Here is a 22,874-nt window from a genome sequence, read left to right as displayed (position 1 = left end):
GAACATAATCAACAAAGGAAAAAAGCAAACAAAATATAACCAGAGACACTGAAGTTAAGAACAATCTAACAATAGCCAGAGGGGAATGGGGAGGGGATAGTGGGAAGAGGGGTTTTCAGGGACTACTGTAAAGGACACATGGACAAAACCAAGGGGGAGGGTGGAGGTGGGAGAGGGAGGTGGGTTTGGCTGGGGTGGGGTGGAGGGGTGGGGAGAAAATGCAGACAACTGTAATTGAACAATAATTTTTTTAAAAGTTACATCAGGGAGAAAGGAAGGTATAGAGAGTAGAGGCTAAGAATAGAAACTTGACTTCTTGTATTCAAATATTTGACTGTGGAACTATTTGAATATTTTATATAATTTTAAAACAAATGAAGTCTTAAGACAGTAACTTCCAATAACTGAAAGCAAAATGAAACAAATGAGCACCACTGTATTTCTGAAGTAAATACACCAAGAGAATTATTTGAAGTCATTATAAACACAGCGATTTGATTGTTTTCTACTGGGATATACCCTAAGCAGCCCGTTCTTAAACTGTTTTTACTAATTGTGTCGTTAATGATAGTGCTGATGATGTTATTAAAGACTGTTGTGTGTGCTTTGTGTGATGCAGCAAAGAAGTAATTATGTTGCTGTCCTTAAGAATCCAAATTTTTCACATAAATGAAAAGAAATACATGTAAGATAAATAAATACTTTTTAAAATAAAAGTTAGATAACCTGTTTTGATAGTATCATTAAGAAATTATAACATTTTTCATTGGAAAAAATAAAATAACTCTCTAAGGCAGTGAGCATGATTAGAGCCCAATATTATTTTCTAACTATCATTCTCTATTAAAAGGAATGAGGGCTTTTGGAGAACAGGCCAAATCTGGGGCTGCAGCCGAGATAGTACAGCTTGAGTCTGATGAATCTTTTAGTGCTGGAAGGTAAAGATGCAACTAAAGAATGATGGAACATGTCAAAAGAACACCAGAGCCTGCTTGTGGGAGCTCCTACTGAGAATAGTAAAACCTAAAAATAAATGATAGTGATGTGTTATAGTCTGTTGAATAAAACATAATCCATGAATCCATACTGATATATCCCAACACATGCGTGCATGCACACATGGACCTACATACATATATAAAAGGAGGTGAAGAAGGAGCTCTTTCTCACCATAGAGTGCCAACAAATAAGAATTTGTCAAAATTAGAATATCGGGTGAGATTAGAAAATCACAAAGTGGTAACCATCATAGTAATTGACGCAAGCAAGGGTCCGCAAAGGATGTTAACGTTAGTGGATGAAGCTTTGATGAAGTACAGGTTATTGACATAGTCACAAAATTACTTCCCAGAACACACTTACTAATTAACAAGAGAAGCACAGTAACTTTGCAATGGAGAATCCTGGAAGATGCTTCCTTAACCAGGAGACCGAGGTTAATGTCACTTGTGATAGGGCAGATCAACATCATGTGGCTTTTGATATGAAAAGAATGCATCATGCCTGTGTTATTTTCATCAAAGTGCATGATTTGAATACAGTCCTGAGGAAAACAGTCCATAAATACCAGGTGTGGGTCTGCCTAAAAATAACTGGCCCTTATTTTTAGAAAAACATGAAGGTCATAAGTTTCAAAGACTGAAAACTATTCCACATTTAAAGGAGATAAAAAATTAAAATTGAATGCCAAATTTGATTCAGGATTTTCTTTTGCCATGAGCAACATTATTCAAATAATTGGGGATTTTTTTTTTAATTGGGGAAATTTAAACAAGGTTGGTATATTGGTCTTTTATAAATGTTAATTTTTTTTTGTTTTGAAACTTGTACTATGGCATAAAAGATGATGCCCTTCTTCATAGGAAATATACCCTGAAGTGTTTAGGGATAAAACAATATCATGTATGCAACCTACCTCCATATGGTTCTCAGAAGAAGTTAATCATGTGTTAGAGAAGGAGAAAATGATAAAGCCAAATGTCAACCAACAATGTCAACATTATCACTTTAACAACTACTGGTCGATCTAGGTGAAGGGTGTACAGGAGTTTGGTTGTTTTTGATTTTCAACTTTTCTGGAAGTCTGAATTATGCCAAAGTAAAATATTTAAAATATTTAAATCTGTTTCTCAGATGTGTCCACTATTACAAACCCAATAACAATGAGTACCCCTAGTCCAGGTTCTAGTCTTCAAATACATTTCCCACTAAAAGGAATCGGAGTCCATCAGCACAATGGCCGCCTCCAGTCTGGAGCAGACGGGCACGCACCGCACTGGGCCTGGGCTGTCTCGTTGAGCGGGAAGGCAAGGACGCCATGCAAGACCACTAGGATGGCGGCCACGTAGCTCAGGAGCCCCACGTAAACAGTCCCCCTGTGGAACGAATGAGAACATTTGAATGTGACTATGACTGATACCTGTACTGCAGTGAATTATATCTAATATTTTAAAATCTGTGTGTTCATCCAAGATAAGTTGATAATCTTTAGAGAACGTTAGGGGCCTAGAGTTATTATTTTCAAAACTAGTAAAGAAACATCGAGTCTGCCTTTTCTATACAGATTGTGCTTCAGGGTAATCCAATATTTGATGACACGAAGCTTATCTTTATAGAAATATTTCAACAAATAAATGAATGTGGAATTACAAAATTAGACTATCACCATTTGACAATTCTTACTGATTTAATGGATCTAAGGCATATTTATCAATGCTGCCAGAATCACTCAAGAAGCCTCAATGGGACTTTATGTGCCTCCACATGAAACTCTACCCATTCTCTCTGAAGCACCATTTGCAAAAAACAAAGCAGCAACGACAAAACTGCACCAGATCTAACTACTAATTTACAGAAATTACAAGGGGCCAAGGAACCTTTCAAACCGCATTGCAGGGATGCAAAGGGGAAAATACAGACTGGGAAACTCACAGAACAAAGTACTTGAGTTTTTTGAATAACAAGAGCAACAACAAAATTATAGGAGAGAAAAATGAGGCAGAGGAGGGAAACCTACAAATTAAACGAGATATAAAAGACTGCTAATCAGTCAAAATGAGTGGGGCCTTGCTTAGAGCCCCGCCTGTGTAAGCAAACAGATGATCAGGGAAATTAAAAGTTCATTAGGGGTTCGTGGACATTAAAGAATTATTAATTTACTATTAGGTGTGATAGTTATTGTGTTTGTCTATAAAAATTATGCTTTTCAAAGCTACATGTTGGGCAACTTACAAATGATATGAGACAGTGAATGGGGTCTGCTTTGAAATGACCTGGGCTGGGAAGGGAGGACGTGGAGGGGAAGGACACTGAGTCAAGGATGGAGTTTACCTGTGCACTGAAAATTGACAAAAGGGTTTTTTCTATGATTCTTTCTATTTTCATATTTATGTGAAAATTTCCATTAAAAGAGTAAAATGTTTGAGATCATGGCTGGAAGGGTGGAGAAGACAGCAGAAGAGACGTGGAGGGATTCTATCGGATGCCTCTTTCGGCTAGGAAGCATTTTTTCACATGTTATTGAATTTAGTTCTTGCACCAGTCCAAGGAAGTGGTTATGCTTTTTCTGTTTTATGAATGAGGACACTAAGGCTAGAGGAATTTAATGATTTTTTCCAAGGTCTCAGAACTAGTACCTGATAGACCTGGAATAAATATTCCTGGGCTGATCCTTTATTTCCTCACTTGTCTTTGGTGTTTTCACACATACACACAAATACTACTCATCCATAAAAACAAGGAAATCCTACCATTCGTAACAACATGGATGTACCTTGAGGTCATTGTGTGAAGTTGAACGTCAGACAGAGAAAGACAAATGCTCTATGATCTCACTTATACTGGAATCTAAATAAACCGAACTCACAGAAGCAGAGTAGGGTGGTGGTTGCAGGGGTAGGGATCTGGGAAAATTGATGCAAGTGGTCCAAGGGCACACACTCCCAGTTGTAAGGTGAGCAAGTTCTGGGGGCTAAGGCACAGCATGGTGACCGTAGTTAACAATACCATTGATGTGTTGTGCACTTGAAAGTTGCTAAGAGACTGGACCTTAAAAGTTCTTACCACAAAAAATAAGGTAATTTTGTTAGGTGATGGATATGATTATTAGTCATTTTGTATTATCTATATATATGGAAACATCATATTGTACAACTTTAAACTTACACAATGTTATATGTCAACTATATTTTAGTGAAGCTGGAAAAAAGGGCCAGTTGGAAGAGAACTTCTAACTGTCTGTTTGTACTAAGTTTCTTTATTTGCTAACTCAGGTTCAGTGTGTAGATTAGTTTAAGGATAATTCTCAAGTTCAAACATTTAGTGGGGTTTTCTGTCAAATCAGACACTTCATGTGTGATTGTGTTCTAAAATTTTCCTTTTGTGAACTGGCAGAATTAAAATAATTTACTCAAAATTTAAGAGTTTATAAGAAATATTTTACTATTCCTAATCGATTATCATCTACAGACTTTCTTCTGAAATGGCTTAATCAGTGTTGTCTATGAATCATTTACATGATTTTTAGTTAGACATAAAGATACTTCATGATTCTTCACATAGGCATTGATTTTATTGTTTGAAATATTTTTAATTTAATCAATACAAATTTTTGTGCTTGTTCTATGCTATCAGAGTTTGCGAATTATTATGGAGGAAATAAAGGAATTTAAGGCATGATCTAGCCTTTCACAAACATGTTGCTTTATAAAGAGGAAAAAACATTCAAATAACTGGAATATAAACAAATGTTGTGCTGATAACCAGTGGTAAGAGAAGCTGAATACCTTGTAGGTTAGGCCCTGGGTAGGCTACTTGTAGAGAGGAGGCCTGGTCTAAGATAGCTCCTCGGACAGATGAGTTTCCTGCTGGTAGGAAATACTAAACAAGCCTGTTCCCTTTAGGAGAATTTTTGACTGGAAATGCTTTTCTAATTAAATTTGAGTATACTGGCTTAAGAGCCTCAATATCTAGGGACCTCTAGTCTTAGGAGGGCAAAATGAATTTATTGGAGGAATAATTAGGATTTACATTGTTTAGCACTGAAATTTTAAATGATTTTTTGTGTATCCATACACTTAAAATATTTTCAAAAATGTGTTTTATTCAGTGTGCACTTGAAAACATTTTTTGCCATGTACTGATGCATGTGGTGTGCTATATGGAGGGCTAAGAACTGCCCTCCTCACTGAAATACTTTCATAAAGACTTATGGAAATATATTTACTGAGCTCAATCGAATATAAGCAATTTGTCCAAGGGAAAATATGTTACCTTATTACAGGTAAATAGACTATATTCATGAAATTTTAGAGATACAATAATTTTTTAAAGGGCAGATATTTTTTTAAAGTCTTGTGCATTCCCCAAAATAAAAATAGTAGAGTCACAAAAAAATAAAAATAAAAAAGGAAAAAAAGAAATAGTAGTGTCACATTTTTCTTCATCTACAAACTGCTCACCTCCTGACGCCCCTGACCTTGTTTGCACGTCTTCATATTGCTCCGCGCATCAGCCATTTCTCACTGCATTTCTGCTGCCGGCTGCACTTAACCCGGCTGCATAGCAAACTGTTTATCTTTCTCTCCGTGCTCTACGCTCCAGCAGTGGTGGCATCTCTCATTTATTTCATTTCAAATAAGCAACCAAGGAGGGGTTTTTGTTTGTTTGGTTTTTTTGGAGGGATTCTCTGCAGTTCTCAACTTTTGGGCATACTCAACTCTAAATCCTATTTTACTTTCTCATTTATGGTGTCAGAACCTATCTCTTCTTACAGCGGTCAGTTTCTTTGGCCCTGTTCTTCAATGTTGAGCCCGTAGTAAGACAAATCTCTCAGCCCAGTTCTGCCCCCTGACATAAATGAGAATAGTAACATTGAATTCATTATCCAACTTTGAATTGTACTCTCTATAAAATAAAACTTCAGGGGATGGGACTTGGAGCTGGAGGCAATATCTGGATGGATCTTTGAGTCACTCCCTCTTGGGAGTTGAGTTGAGAACCCTCCAGAGCAGGCCACAAAGTAGACTCAGGCGAGAAACTACAGCCCGAGGGCAGACATCAAAGAATAATGAATTCCACTTGCACAGCCCGAGGCGAAGGCATAACTCAATAAAAAGTCACTAACTTTTAACAGTTGATATGCAGAAACATTTACTAGGAATCAAAAATTCAAATTAAAAAACTAAACTGATGCAATTTTTATCATAAAGAGACTTTGGATTAAACCTGTGTCATCAATTCTCTGCTCCATTTCTCTCTTCATATTTGCAGCCAAGAGTCTATTCTGACCCAGCTGGCCCATTCCCAAGGTTCAGTTTACCGTGTTTTTCTCAGATATATCACACATGGAGAAGTGGTTTAAATCAGTCCACATCCTTAAATAAGTGGTCTTCTAGCATATGCACAGAATTCCGTAGCTTAATTGTGCTACCCTAGTATAGTAATTCATCTGACGCAGTAGGTCTTGTAATTCCCATCATCCCATTTCATAGCTGGATAAAGTGAAATTCAGAGAAGTAACGTTTCAGAGACACATAGGCCAAAACTGATTCTAAAGCTGTAAATGAATTTATAATTTTTTTAATCCTAAAACATGTCTTTGTCTCAATTTGCTTTCAGAAGCAAATTTAGGTTTAAAATTTAACAATATTGTTGTTAATTTTAATTCTTATACTTCAAATAATATTAAATAGTGGCAGATGAATATGCCTTTCTAGATATTACAAAACATTGATTGTATAACTTCACAGCTGAAAGCCATTATAGTACTTCGATTTTCTGACTCTGGGAACATAAATATGGAAGGCATTCAGATTAGTTGCTAAGTTACACCAACATTATTACTAAAATATTTGCTACATTTTTCATTGTGGGCTGGGAATCAATATTTAGATATACAGCTACTTTCTATTGCTTGTTATCACTTGGGTAAATGTCTATCAAATATGTCCTAGTCATATTTCAAATATTGCTTAAGGTGTATTGGTATATTCATTAATATTATATTGTATATGTTGTAATACTGTGTTTCTATTGTATTGTTTTATTTGTATATTATTTCTGAGCTTTCTAAAGACTCAGAGACCAGGTCTGAATTTTTAAGGAATTGATCAAGACACTTGTAATACTAAAAATTATAGCTAAACATAATTTAAGCAAAGCCTGTGCCCCTCAGATCAAGATATTTTAAAGTGGATATTTTCTCACTATAAGACTAATGAATATTTGTCGTAGAATATTGAAAAGACATGGCCATGCCAGAAAAATAAATTAAAATTAACCTGTGGTTCCTGCATTCAGATAAAACTATTAAAATTTAGTCTTATAATTGTTTCTTCCAACAAATCAAGTAGTATCTGGCACATAGTGGGTATTAATAAATATAAGACAAGGAATAAATTAATAGATTAATGTACGAATGATGGATATCCATCCATATGAATTTTTAAACAAAATTAGATCATAAAATAGGTATTATTTTTAACCTGCTTTTTTCCAATTACCAAGATCGTCTTAGTAGTTACATGTATTCAGTATTCTCTTATCATTTCAAATGATTAAATAACAAATATTGAACATCATTTAAAGAGCCACATCATTTCCAAGTGAAAGAAGGAGATCACTTTGACATATTTGGATTAGCATAGGATACCTGTCATTGACATCACCCTGCTTGGAACCTCATCTGAACCCTAAAAGTCCAAAATGCCCCCAGTCTCCTCTTTCCCTTATGGTCTGACCCCATCCCACTTTCCTTCTGCAAAATTACTTAAAATCTCTCAGCAACACCAAGTTCTTTCACTGTGTGGGCCTTAAAACACACTCTTCCTTCTACCACAATCTTCCGTCCTGTACCACCTTAGAACACATGTGCAGCTTCCAGATCAAAACAGAAGATTTCACTCCTGGGTCCTTTGTGACAGTGACCTTCAGGAATCAGCACAAACGACAGAGAGTAAGTCATCTAGTAGCGATGGAGAGAACTGAAATGTTACGTTAATTTAGAAAGAGAAAAGGAGCCTTTTGCTGTGAGGAAGCAGTTGAAACTAGTCAAATTTATTTCCTTGTCCTATTGATCAGAGTAAATAATCTATGGCGGCACATTCTTTTCTCCTCTTCAGGAAACAGTGGCCTTTAACTCTTCTCTTCTGAGACCCCGTGTGATTGGGGAATGGATTGGCCGAGAAGAGAATGATGCTGATCCATTAGCAGCCGAAATGCTGCAGCCCCCAATTCCAAGAAGTAAAAATGAGCAATGGGAAAGTGAAGATAGCAGCTCCAGCCCTGCAGGAAGGTAAGATTAAATGGCATCTAAGATTCTGAATATCATTAATCATTACAAGATATAAAGGCAAAATAAATCCAACTGCACGATTTGTTGAAATAACTCTTAGCAATTTTATATAGAAAATTATGTTGACTCCTCAAGATAAACATTAATTTCTCTGCTTTAACATTAGAGTGCTACTTGATTTGCTTTTAGGTTTTGGTTATGATTTTGTTTCTTTACATCTAAGAAAATTGCCATTTCTTTGCTACCAATCCCAAACAGAGAAACAATTTCAAGGCTATAACTGTCAGTAGAGACTTTCTATAATGTTGGGTGGGGAATGGCTGACTGTTAAGAATTGCAGGTACATATATCTTCATAATAAATGTTTTCAAATTTTTGGGCCAGACACTCAGAAGAGATATTGCTAGGTGGTATGATAGCTCTGTTCTTAATTGTTGGACAAACCTCCATACTGTTTTCCATAGTGGCTCTACCAGTTTATATTCCCACCAGCAGTGTATGAGGGTTCCTTTTTCTCCACACCCTTGCCAATATTTGTTATTTCTTGACTCACTGATAATAGCCATTCTAACAGGTACAAGGTGGTATCTAATTGTGGTTTTGATTTGCATTTCCTGTATAGTTAGTGAAGTTGAACATGTTTTCACGCATCTATTGGCCATCTGTGTGTCTTCTTGGGAAAAGTATCAGTTCATGTCCTCTGCCCCTTTTTTAATTGGATTGTTTGTTTTGCTGTTGTTGAGTTGTATGAGTTCTTTACATATTTTGGATATTTAGCCCCTTTTTGGAAGTAAACTTGCAAGTGTCTTCTCCCATTCAGTTAGTTGTCTTTGTTTTGCTGATGGCAATTTTTTTTTTTTTTTTTTTTTTTTGCTGTGTAGAAGCTTTTTAGTTTGGTATAGTCCCATTCATTTATTTTTGCTTTTACTTTTCTTGCCTTTGGGGTAAAGTTAAAAAAATACCCTCTCAGAATGAGGGACCTAAAACTGAAAGCAACAAACTAATAGACGCAGACAACAGTATGGTGATTCCCAGAGGTAAAGAGGTGAGGGGAGAATGAAGAGGGTGAAGGGGGTCAAATATATGGTGATGGAAGGAGACAAGTCTTTGGGTGGTGAGCACACAATGCAATGTCCAGATGGTGTATTATGTAATTGTACACCTAAAACCTATGTAATTTTATTAATCAATGCAGCCCAATAAATTTTATTAAAAAATAATGGAAGAGGGAGGACTTCTGATGTACAAGAGACATATAGTCAACAGGGAAGAGAAAACTATTAAATATATACTAGACAATACAAGACAGCGTTAATGTGGAATATGAAGAGAGAGAAACCTTGGTTAGAACCATTTAAGTTTAAAGTTGATGGCTATGGTGGCATATAATTACTTAAATTTTCTTTTGTTAGATGTTTAAAACTATTACGATTTGTGTATTTGGAAGTCCACATGTCATTTTACTCCGGCCTGCGATGCTCAAAATGGTGACGGGAGATTTCCTGTTTCCACGTGCTGATAGAAGGGAAATGTTCAGATCATACTTATTAGAAAAAGGTATATGTAGAATAGCCACTTTTGTACGAGCAATTGCAATGAGCAACACTTAAAACAGTAATGAAAACTTCCATGAGGAAGCTGGTGTGAAAAGCAGTATGTGAAGCCTGGCCTGTGGGAGCTGGAGAAAATGGATACAAATGCTCGTGAACTGAAATGTGACTGGGTTGAGACTCAGAGTGTTGCTAGGTGAGCACCGTAGAAGAGTGCTTCCTCTGCACAGTGTAGCCACAGTCTCTCTGTATATCCCACCTTAGACTGAACAGCAAGCAATGACTATTCTTTCTCGAGGAGAAAATTGTATTTCCTACAATGCAATAGCTTTCACGGTTTTTTTTTTTTTTGCTTTGACTTATCACTTGTCTAGAGGGATGAAAATTCAGAATACTCATGAATGTACTTCAGGACGTAAAAAATCGACTCTATTTCCATGAGAAATAACTTTTAAAGTATTTAAATAGTTTGAGTATCCTATAGCAAGAGAATAAAATCATTTTTTAAAATCCATTTACCTTCTTTTGTGAAACGCCAGATCAATTTCACCTGTCAATGAGAGTAATTTTGGTTTTACTATCAGGCATATGAAACTCACTAGACCTTTATCTTTATTCATTGCTAGAACTTTAGTTCATAAATGTAAAATAGAGAAATGTCGACTTTCATTCAGTCATAATAATAATCGGAGCTATTTACTGCCAAAGTTAGTGTTTCTGTTTTCTCCCTAGACTCAGTGAGCTCTTATTTCCTCTTGAATGCCCATTAAAGGGAATCTTTTCTGCAATCCTAGTTCAGTTCCTTACCCATAAAACTCAATCCATAAAAATCTCTCAAATATTTGTTTAAAAATATTCTAAAAATGTTTTGTTTTATTTTTCTCTGTCTTTAAATTATAAGTTGAAGTATTACCCATGAAATGAAGAGAGTGGCAAAATCCTGGCCAGATGCCTCTGTGGAGCTGAAAGAATGCATGCTTCTCTGAACAAAATGTAAAGAATTACAATAAACTATGGATTTTGAAACTATATCTCTCTCATCTTCTAACACAAAACAGGATTTCTAAATGTATACCAGGCGTTCATACAACATTACATTTGTTGTGGATGAATAAAAACCGGTTGACAATGGCGGGGAAGATTGAGTGTGGGCAGGGGTGGGCATGGCAAGGGAGAGCAGTGGGGGAAAATGGGACAACTGTAATTGAACAACAATTTAAAAATTTCAAAAAAAGGGTTGAGAAGAAATTTTGTAAGGACTCTACAGTTTGCAACTATAGTATTAGCATTTGTCCTTAAATGGTAATGAACTTGTGCTATAACCTACTAGTCCTAAACATTCACAAACTACATGATATTCTAGGCTCCTGAAAGAAAAGACTTCATTTTGAAAGATGACTTCTTCCATGTCTCACTCCCCCACTGGGACTGGCACTTCGTCACTGTCAGCAGACATCTGTTATATGAGTGAAGGAGGCACAGAGGTGGCTTTCATTAGATGTCTGCTAAATGGAGCTTATTTATAAGGATTGTTTAGTGTCCACCTTAACTTTTTGCCTTTTTCCTAACTCTGTCTTTCCTGTTGTTTAATGCTCAAGTCTCATTTAAATGGCTGTTATTATAACACTCAATTTTTGGTACATAGCCAATGTTCCTTTTCATTCAGAATAATACATGCACCACAGGCTGGTCTTTCACCTTTAGACGAGAGAGGATTAAATAAAAGGCATAGTGAACCTTAAGAGCCTTATGGGTAGAAACTTACCCACAATTTTTTCCCGGAAACTCTTTTTTTGTTTGTTCGTTTTTTAAATGGTATACCTTATCTGAACTTTAGGTTCTGCAATACAGCATTGTATGGAAACGGTAAAGAACTTTAGTACGCATCGCTGGATAAGTGCTGGCAAAGGCAATTATGAGGGCAATATGGAAAAACTATTTTAAAAAAGACGAAAGCTATTAACATGGAGTCCAAGACCCCTCTATGGTCTCTGGGTGGACTCCAGAGATCTGCGAATCTCTTGAAATTATGTGCACATTGTGTATATGTGCATATTGACATTTTCCTTCATTTTCTGCCCATCTTTCATAGACACTCAAAGTGGTTCTAAATTAAGACAGTTGAGGAAAGAAATTAAAGCAACCATGCTACAAAAGAAAGAGGGATTCACAAAAGAGGCAAAAGTGTTGGGGATCCATGGAAGGTTTTCCACGATTATCAGGTACTACCAGTTGGCATTCATTGCTTCAGCTTGTCTGGCCATTTAGGGGGAAACGTATATGTTCATTGCCCACTTAGAGTTATTAAAAACAATCATACTTTTGTAAAGAAAGTAAGCAAAAATTAAGTTTAATAAAACTATATAATTCTACGTTAAGCCATCTTAATTAGCCTTTGCAATAGCTGGGTAATGGAGTTCCTAGAATTACTTGCTGAATTGTAATGTGAATTGTAAATAGGCCCATCAAGGCTTAAAAGCCTAATGAAATGCCTCTAAGTTGAACCACGTTATTAAAACAAGAACAATATCAATAAATAATATAGTCGGGTAAACTGGCTTTATTAGTTCAGTGAGCACTGTTATTAGAAGGTAAATAGGCCATGAAATAAAAAGAAAATCTTACAACTTAGAAATATATATTGTTCAAATGAAAGCCAAAATCACTTCCCATTAAGAAGTTTTCCTTTTCATTAAAACTCACAATTGTTTTTGCTATATCTGTAAACAAATGCTGGAAATATTTCCCTCTTCTTAAGAGTTCCCTTTATTGGCATCAAGAGACACACAATAAACAAGTGAATAGAAAAATATAAACCATAAATTCAAGTAGTATGGTAGACAATAAACCAGAATAAAAAAGAAGTCTGAGAACAAAGAAATTTAATGTTGTCAGATTTTGACTGTGTGGACATGGTAGAACTATGTAACACATATGGCAGAGATTAAATCAAACGTCTTAATTTAGGAATACTCTAACATGTAAATTTTATGTGCAAAGAGTGTTGATTAATCAAAAATCAATCTGCCAAAGGCATCAAAGAACAGAAACTTAAGAAATATCCAAAACATACAAAATTATACTTTATGACTTACAAATTTCTCTTTAAAGCCAAAAAAGTATGTAACTAAATCATACACTTATATCAGAATGTTGATGATGTCATTTTTATATGTTCAAAATATGGACTCAGAGGCTCATAGATGGATTCTGATTAAGCAGGCAACATTTGGGACTTAATCAGAGGTTTGGTCTCAGAGCCCAGCGTTATCTTCATGATGAAACCATGTATTTGAAGGAGACTGATGAAAACAATTGGTTCACCCCTCATGAAATATTCTTGGTTATTGTTGGCTGATGAGTAGGAGTTACAATCTGTAACCTGCCATTTGTTTCTTATTTTCCACGTTTTAATGTTTTCTTTCTTCTGTTTTACTACCAATTTTTCTATTTCCCTGGATTTTCATGTCTCTCAAGTTGGAAGACTCATATACATCTACTTAAATCAATTCTTATTTTATTTTGTGTGCTTTAAAAATGAGGCTTAAATATACTTAATTGAGCATTCACACAAGCTAATGTGCTAGATACTGGGTGAGATCAGCAAGAAAATAAATGAAAATCCTCGATTCAAAGTACTCACTTGAAGTGAAGAGAATGAGAAGGAACTATGTCTTATTTCTGCCAGTTGGTGCCTACAGTGCCTTGTAGAAAGCAGGTAAAAAAGGACAGAGATCTATCTCATGCATAAATCAAAAAGCACAGCAGTTATGTGTGAAACTTTATGACCTCTTAAACAACCTGGGCCTTAATGCAAAGAGAACCCTGTAATTTATGATTTGACTCAAGAGAAAGTGTTTAGGTCCTTTCTGCTAGGATATGATGGATACAGGCTTAGGATACAGGTCAAGAGAGGATTCATCCAGTTTTCCACCAAAGAAAGCATATGGGGTCAGACAAATTGGATGCTCGTGAAACGGGATAGAACAAGGTCAGTTACCCGGGAAGAGTGGGATCGGGAGGAAGAGGGGAAATGGTCAGAATGCAGGCCTGCCAACAGGGAGGAGCAAGTCGGCATCTGGAGGGGTGGGCACATTGGAGTGGGACATCGAGGCCACTTTAAACTCTCCCTTTCCATCTGATTTTGGTTTAAAAATTACCCTTTTAAATTAAGTCAAACTGGATACCTAGAGTGTATTAACACAAGATTGAAATATTAACTGGCTATTCTTTTTCATATGGCCTAAGGCCTTTTTTGGTTGCTTTTCATTTTTTTTAAATTTAAATTTAATTTACATTCAATATTATTTTGTATTAGTTTCAGGTGTACAGCATAGTGGTTAGACAGTCATTCCCTTTACAAAGGGATTCCCCTGATATTACCAGTACCCACCTGACACCATACACAGTTATTACAATATTATTGACTGCATTCCCTATGCTGTACTTTCCATGTGGGATGTTACTGTTCAAGAAGGGACATGTAAAAACTTAGAATGCTGCCCATTGTGTTCTTTAAACTACAATGATTCTACCACTTTAGAGAATGCTTTGTATGCTTCCTATATCTTAACCTATTTCATGCTCATGAAAACATTATTAACCTCATTTTAGGAATAAGGAAACCAAGTCCCGGAGTGATTATATTACTGTTCCAAAACTGGATAGCCTTGTTTTGATTTGTTTTATTTGTTTACTTCTCAATGAATAAAGGGAATACTTTAGGTCAGGGAATACTTTAAAATTGTTACATTATTTCTTAGCTTAAAAGACACAGATGAAATTATTCAGAAGGCAGATGCCATGGCAAGAAATTGGGGTTAAATCGACATCCATCAGTTTGCAAGTGAATATTTGTATTATCTCTACTATTAAAGCATGAAGTAATTTCCTTTAATTGAATTTGAGTTATAGTGATAGTTACTAAAATAAAGACAAATATTTTAAAAAGGATGCCTATTTTCATCCCTGCAAGAGTTCCTGTTTAAGTTGGGAACATAAGTTAGGATGGAAGTTAAAGTTAAATAGGTATTGTTGATAAGAATTTGACTTCATTATTATTTTTCTTATTTTTTCCTCAACTTTTCACTTTGAAAAGTATCAAACTACAGAAAATTTAAGAGCAGTAATATCAGTATCTATATACCATCCATATATATTCACCAATTAACATTCTGCCTTTGCTTTGTCTATCTCTGCAAATACATCAATCTATTCTATTTTATTCTATTTCTTTTTTTTCTGAACCACCTGAAAATAAGTTATAGGTATTATAATGTGTTAATTCCTTAATTCTTTAACATTCATTTCCTGAGAATAAGGTATTTATTATACAAATATAGTTGTATGTATTATATAATATCATTAGTATACCAAATCATTTAACAATGACACCATGAAATCATCTAATATAGAGTTTATATTCAAATTTCTCTAATTTTCCCAGTAAAGTCTTTTATGGATTTTTGTGTTTTGTTTTCTATTTATTTGCTTATTTGTTTCTTTTTTATGCAGCATCCACAAAAGGATCATGTGTGGAGTTAAGTTGTCGAGTCTCTTTAGTCTCCTATAACGTACAACACTCTTCTACCTTTGTTTTCTTTCATAACATCCATATCCTGGTAGACTACAGGCAACTGTTTCCAAATCTGGATGTGTCTGATTGTTTCCTAATTGTTAAATTCAGATTAAATATTTTTGGCAAGAATTCTTCATAGGGGTATGGTGTGCTTCCTCATTTTACCACATCTAGGGCTTCATAATGTCGTTTTGTCCCATGATTGGTGATGCTGAGTGTGTTGACTTGGTTAAGGCCATATCGACTGGATTTCTTCATTGTAAAGGTATCATTTGTTCTTTGTAATTACCAAGTCATCTGTCAGCACTGCTTTGGAAGAAATGGCACTGACTCTCTTAGCTCCTTCCCCTTAAATACAACTGTAAACCTTGGAAATAATACAAAAGGCAACCAATGTAACGTTTATGCTGTGAAAATGTAAAGAGGAAGAGGGAGGGAATGGTTAGGGACCTGACAACTGGAAGAACAACAGTGGCAGGCAATTTAGGACCCCCCACCAACAGCATAAGGCAGCCTAGGCCTGGCATTTCCCAACTCCAAACTAGCAAGAGGAGGTGGTGGCCCAGATAAATTCATTTCTCCTCCTAAGCAAGCACGGTCCTTCCAAGCTCTCCAGGAGAGCCTGTTTGCACTCACCAGGGAATCAGCTGAGAGGCCCGCTCACAATACATGGTCAGAGGACATGCTGTTCTTTCCTGCCAAACTTGAGACTCCTCTTATTCACTGAAGATACCAGGCAGTTCAGTGTCTTTTACTGACAAAAGATACCACCAAAGGGGATCTTTCCACAACAAAGCTTGGCATGGGAACCCTTTTTGTCCCCATCGTCAGAAATTCCCTTCTGACAATGCATCTAAGGGCACCTAAGGCACCAGATGCACAACCTTGAGAAGCTCCTTTTGCCCCTCAGGCAACACCAGCAGGTACAGTGGGAACCACAGCAACACCAGACACACCAGGCAGACCAAAATAGCTCTGCAGGAGCTCTGAAAGCTAAACTCTCATTGGAACCACAAGCTACAAAAGTAGGCCAGGTGGCTGCCTTCTAAAATAAAAGATATAAATAGGCCCCAGAGACTCCTTAAATAATAGCAAATTGTGCAGACTACAATAAATAATCACCAGTTACATCAAGAACCGGGAAAATCGCACCTTAAATGAGAAAAAGTAGTCAACTAATGCCAACATTAAGATGAATGAATGGTGAAATTATCTGGCAAAGATTTTAAATTAATGTGTGTCCTAAAATAGAGTCAGAAGACAAAGTGACACCATTCTTATATCAGATGTTAGATTACAACGTGTAGTTGACTTTCTTCAGTGAACATGCATCTCATAATTTTCTCTGAGTTTGTCAGGGGCACACAAACCCCCAGCCATCCTACTTTACAGCTTTGAGTTTCATTTTGCATTTTGCCCCTTAAATCTACTAACTAATTCTGCTTAAAAAAAAACACAGCCATCATAAAAATGCTTCAACAAGCAATTCCAAGTTCTCTTGAAACAAAGGAGAATACAAAATATAAACAAATAGAAATACTGAAAAAGAACCAGATGAAAATTATGTAACTAAAAAAAACATATAAAAGGAATTAAAACTTGTTGAATTGACCTAGTAAGAGCCAACTTATTTTGTGGATGTCAACCAATTGATTCTAAAGTTTGTATGAAGAGGCAAAAGACCCAGAGCAGTGAACAAGTTATTGAAAGAGAAGAACAAAATTGAGGACTGACACAACCTGACTTCAAGACTTACTATAAATCTATAGTAATCAAATCTATAGTAATCAAGACAGTGCATGATAGCAAAAGAATGCCCAATGGACCTGAATAGAGAGCCCAGAAATAGTCCAGAAATATAGTAAACTAATCTTTGACAAAGCAGCCAGGCAATCCAACGGAGCAAAGATAGTCTTTTTAACAAATGGTTCTGGGACAACTGGACATCCACATGTTAAAGAATAATGAACCTGACAGAGACCTTACATTCTTCGCAAAATTTAATTCTAAATGGATCATAGGCCTAACTGTAAAATGCAAAACTAGAAAACTAGAAAATGGCGAAAACCTATATGACCTTGGGTATGGCAATGACTTTTTAGTTACTACACCAAAGGCACAATCTATGAAAGAAACAATTAATTAGTTGGATTTTATTAAAATGAAAAACGTTTGCTCTATACCCACTTGAGAAATGAGGTACCAAAGGATGTCTAAGAAAGAAGACAGGATCTATATTTTCATTATTCTTGGCAATATTTTTACTAATATGTCCATAAATTTGCATAGCAAAATAATTGAATGAAATGTTTATGGATTTTCTTTACTCACCACAGCTAATGCATCATGTCATCATCACTGAAAGTTAACACTTAAATATTTCTTCAGCTTAAAGGTGGAACCCAAGACCAAAGGATTGAAACAACAGCAACAGCAACATAAGAGGCTGCTGGCAGCGATGCTCTCTCAAGATTCTTTTGAGTCGATTCACAGCCCTACCCCTTCTGTAACAGAAGAAGATATTGATAATGAAGATGATGCAATGGAATTGCTGGGTAACTTTAAAAATTAATAATTTCTCTTTTTTTCTCTGGCATTGTAAAAATGTGTAGTGATGAAGAGATTTTAAAAGTTTCAAATAGTTTTGTCTTAGGGAAGACAAAGAGTTGAACACATATTTCATTTACATTAGAGTTTTATGAAGTTCCATCTAAGAACGAAGTGGAAATGACCTAAGCATGTGAACTGTTAGAGTGTATTTTGTGCTTTGTATATGCAGCCCTGTGCCTTCTGACTATTTAATCAAGCTTTATTCTGTGCGCAATTGTGAAAAAGATTCGAGTCTGTTTGCTTTGTTCTCTGATTATAATTGCCTTGGTCACATCTTTTGTGTATAAAATGTATCCAAAATACATATTTTAGTCTTCATCTTAAGATGTTCCCCTGGTATTTCAAGGATGTTTCATAAAAGCAGAGTAAAATTTAAAGAGGCAAAGAGTAAATAACCTTTATATCTTCCATAAATGACAGGGAAATTTGTAAAGATTTCAACTTTTTTACAGGCCTGTCACTTTCATAAAAAACCTTATTAATGCTGTATATGTAGGCAATCCTTTTATATCTATTGATGGAATTTTTGTGTCATCAGAAATCTTTTCATAGTAACTTTTAACAATTGCACTAACCTTTGGGAAACCATTTTTCCAAAAGAAGAATGAAATTTTACTTTGGAGAAAGTGATCCACATAGAAAACAATGTTTTTATTACAGTGCTATCAGTTATTCTATTCTAAATAACTAGAGCAATTTTAAATACTTTGTAACAGTATACTAGTAAGAGAATAAATAGTCATTTGAAAGCTTCAAATAAGTTTAACCTATGGAATGTTGAGTACCAGAAACATACATATATTTAAAAAATGTTTTTCTTGAATGGTATTTTTTGGTTTTAAGTGTTTATGGCAGTAAAATGCTATCATTATAACAAATGACGTCGGTCTCCGTGCACAGGCCCACAGAGGAGTTACTTAGTCAGCGATGGCAGATTCACTGAGGTTTTCTGGATGTGACTGCGTTTATTCCAGCACTGGGGGACTACGTCATGGCATTTTCTCTTTGTGCTATTGGCCTCTCCTCTCTGTTTTCGTTTAAGAACAATTAAGCCTGGGTGCTTCTTAGGAAATCTTCCCCACCTCCAAATCATTAGTGTGTCAGATGTGCCAGATGTAGTGGTGGCATCATTTTCAATCAGTTTCAGTTTAGCAAATATTTACTGAGCACTTGTGATGTGCTAGACAGTGGCCTTGGTCCTGGGGACATAAAAATAAAATACTCATGGTCTCTGTTTGCAGGAACTTGACCTTCTAGTGTTCAAGATAAAAATGTAAATAGATAACTCCGGTAGTGTTTGATTCAGGTGCTAATCTCATTAAGCTCACGGTGGTAGATAGGGATAACACCTATGTAGCAGTAGAAGACAGTGGTCAGGGAATGTTTCCTAAAGAAACCGATTCCTGAAGGACAAGCAGGTGTACGTTCAGCCAGCAGAGTGTGGTCATTACCCCGGCAGGTTTGTTTCCGTGGGAATGAACTCTTGCAGCTGTGCTCCAGGGCAGAGCCTGTAAATTGTTCCTCTGCTTCAGCCAGTGACAATGAATGCACATTGGGTTGTGCCTATACCCTCCTTTCTCTCTCCTTTCCTGTAAATCACTGCTCATGGTCAACGTGAAGGCACCTATACCTTGCCAAAGAATCTTCTGAAGAAATCCAGGCATGCTCAGAATCACTTCGGGATTCCTGGTGGCCTGGGCAGAGCAGAGGGAACCATGGAACTTCAGTGATACCTCATGGGATTTTTTTAAGGAGACTCAGGTGTCCACTCAGCTGCTCTCTTCTCAAGTTCCTGGTCTCCCAAGAGAATTGGAGTTAGGAGACTACCTAATGTGAGCAACTAATAGCTGGTCTTCATTAATTTTTTTTTTCCATTTAGACATTTTAGCCTGTGGTCTGAGTAAATTTAATTTCATCGTGAGAGATAGGCAAAGGTTTGGGCTTTCTCCATATCATTATGTAGGTCTCAGCACAGACAGCTCATGGTATACTGTGCTGCTCTCTAGGGAATGAGGTTTTCCTGCAATAACGTGGGATGTTCCAAGTCCCCTGGGCCGTCCCTTAAAATAATGCCACACACAGTCTTCCCTGTTGCCTCGGTGTCTCAGTGAACAAAACTGGGAGAGCAGAAAATTTCATCTAGAAGATGACTTCACCCAGATGGTTTGTCTATTAAAAATGTCATTTGGGTATGAAATGCGTTTGACTTTAAGGCCCAAGTACACCTATCCATTTATGTCATTTAATTATTCTAAAAATACATATTTAAAATATAGACTTAGAATTTTCTTCAAAAGTAACTAATGTATGTAAATGTATTACTTAACAATGTTACTTATGTCTTTCACTAAGATAATGGCTATTTTATATGAGATCAAAGAGATGTACAGTGCATGAATAATTTCAGTGCATACAAGAGTTAAGAATGTTTTCAGTCATGATATAATAACAGTTAACCTGCCAAGTATGCATATCATATAAAAGTTATTAGCTTTTGAGACCTGACATCTTGAATAGCCATATATATCTCTTAATATTTCATTGGATTTCAATGGAATCATTGGTACAATACTCCTAAATCTATTTAGAAACTACAAAAATCTACCTTCATAATCCTTTTAATATTAGTTTTTCATTTCGTTTATCATTATAAAATTTTAAGACAATGTTTTTGAAACTATGCTTCTAATGTGGTTGTACTTATTTGAAGAAAATACAAATGCTAAGCTCTTGAAAATGTCGTGAAATCAAATTGCAGTACCTAGAATCAGTGTGAAATGAAACAGAGGCATCTGGTATGTAAAATACCTTTTTGAATCTATCACATTTTATAGAATGGGTTAGCTATAACTTATGTGTTTTAAGGCTTTTAATCATCATTGTTATCTATACCACAATTTAACAAGCTGAAAATTTTATTTATTATGCATGTGAAGTACTCTGTAAGTTTTTTGAAGTGATAAGTAAGTTTATGTTAATATAACAAAGGATTATTCCTCAGTAAAACTGGTTGATTGAAAGGGGGAAAAACCTTTTAGTGGAAGTAGTGAAAGTCAATAAAACTATTGATCCTTGTTTTGTTTATTAAGAAATCTCACATTGTTAATATGTGCTAACATTTAATTCTTCACAGTTGTTTAGTTGCATCTGTGTGGATTTCTATTCTAAATGTATTGGGTATGTGAAAAAATTATAGTACAGCATCTGTAATTTTTTACATAAATTAAATATTTAATGAAAGATTGCTTTAAATACTACTTATAAATTCATAGTATAAAAGTAACTTAATATGGGATTAATCTATATCAAAGAATAAAATATCCAAATTGTATAATGTAAGATACAACTATTTTAAGCACCTATGAAACTGGTACTGTAATTACAGAAGGCATTGAATAGAGTATCAGCATGTCACCTTAAACTAAGTAACTCTCAACTTCAAATATGAGATATCCCCAGATGTTTTAGTAATTGAGCTAGAGATTAATGACCACAATGAATAAAGCATTATAAAGAATCTTTAGGATTTTTAGTTATTAAGATAACTTTTCAAAAAGAGAAAGAGAAGTTACAATGCTACAAGATATAAAAATATATATTTTATTTCATTAATTTGTACAGAAAATTTGAGGGACTTCATTAGTTTCAAAGATTTTACCTTGTAAATGTGAGCCCATTTTCATTATATTACATGCATTTTTTTCTCTTATTTTTGATGAAATGCTAATTGCAATTATATGTTTGATTATTCTTTATAAAATTTATACTTACATAAAGTATAACACAAAAGACATGACTACTTTTCTTAGATATTTTTTATGGGATATTACTTTAAAAAGTTTTTTTATGATTTCATAGAATTGATGATGAAGTTAGTATCTAAAAATCACACTCCAGAGATGCTAAAAAAGAACAAAAACAGGAAAAGTATGCTTTATGCTTTCCAGTCGTAAGTCACAGTCATGTAAAAATTAAAACTAAGTTTATATTACCAACACACATAAGATGATTGCAAATATATGTTTGTTTTAAATTTAATAATTAATAACAGGTATTATTATACTGGTATTCTTTACAGAATACAATAATCAAGTTTCTAAAACCTCAGTATCTTACCAAATTCTGTAAAATATAAACTTAATTTTCTAGAAGGACTTATACTAAGATGATCCTTTGGCAAATTTTCTTTTGCATTTTGAAAGTAAACATTCACTCTCTGTTCTGCTTTTCCTTTTATTAACTGGAGACTTCTTAAAGTAGAAAACACTCATATTTGCAAAATAAGAACACGCATTTTGCCTGATGAGAAATGGGTGCCATCATTCGTATGTGTGTATGTATGTGGGAGGGGCTTAAATGTATCCGCGTACCTGTATTTAAATGGCCTGAAGTGTGTGATCCAGACTAAAGCACGTGGGAACATGCATACACACTTCGTTTCCTTTGAGTATGGGCCGTTGGGAATATCAAGACAACAAAAAAGTGGTCACTTTAAAATGAAGATTCTCTGTAGAGAAGATTCTTTTAAAAAGCATGAGGACTTCCAAAATTAAATTTATGAATGCTTAACTTATCTGTAAGATTGCTTTGAATACTATTTAGAAGTTTATTCAGCATAGTACCAAAGTAACTTGATGTGGAATTAGTACATGTTAGAGAAATCGCTAAATGTGTGGGATGTCAAGACAAAACAATTTTGAGCACCAATGAGTTAGTGCTTTAAATCTAGAACATACTGAATAAGTTATCTTCCAAATCACCTCCATCTAAATAGACCTTGTTTTCAAATATAAGATATTCTCAAAATTTTCAGTAGTTACACTGGTAATTAATGACCACAATG

General features: G+C 35.2%; 1 protein-coding gene across 1 annotated transcript in view; it reads left to right on the top strand.

Moving 5' to 3' along the window:
- C8H8orf34 (chromosome 8 C8orf34 homolog) overlaps positions 1 to 22,874 on the top strand; it is a 301,307-nt gene that overhangs the window by 92,358 nt on the left and 186,075 nt on the right. The window contains 2 exon segments of the mRNA XM_053929857.1: positions 8,121 to 8,293; positions 17,810 to 17,976. Coding sequence (XP_053785832.1) covers positions 8,121 to 8,293; positions 17,810 to 17,976 — 340 coding nt within the window.

The sequence above is a fragment of the Desmodus rotundus genome, chromosome 8 (genome assembly GCF_022682495.2).
Source record: "Desmodus rotundus isolate HL8 chromosome 8, HLdesRot8A.1, whole genome shotgun sequence".
NCBI lineage: Eukaryota > Metazoa > Chordata > Mammalia > Chiroptera > Phyllostomidae > Desmodus > Desmodus rotundus.
This window is presented reverse-complemented; position numbering and strand designations above follow the sequence as displayed.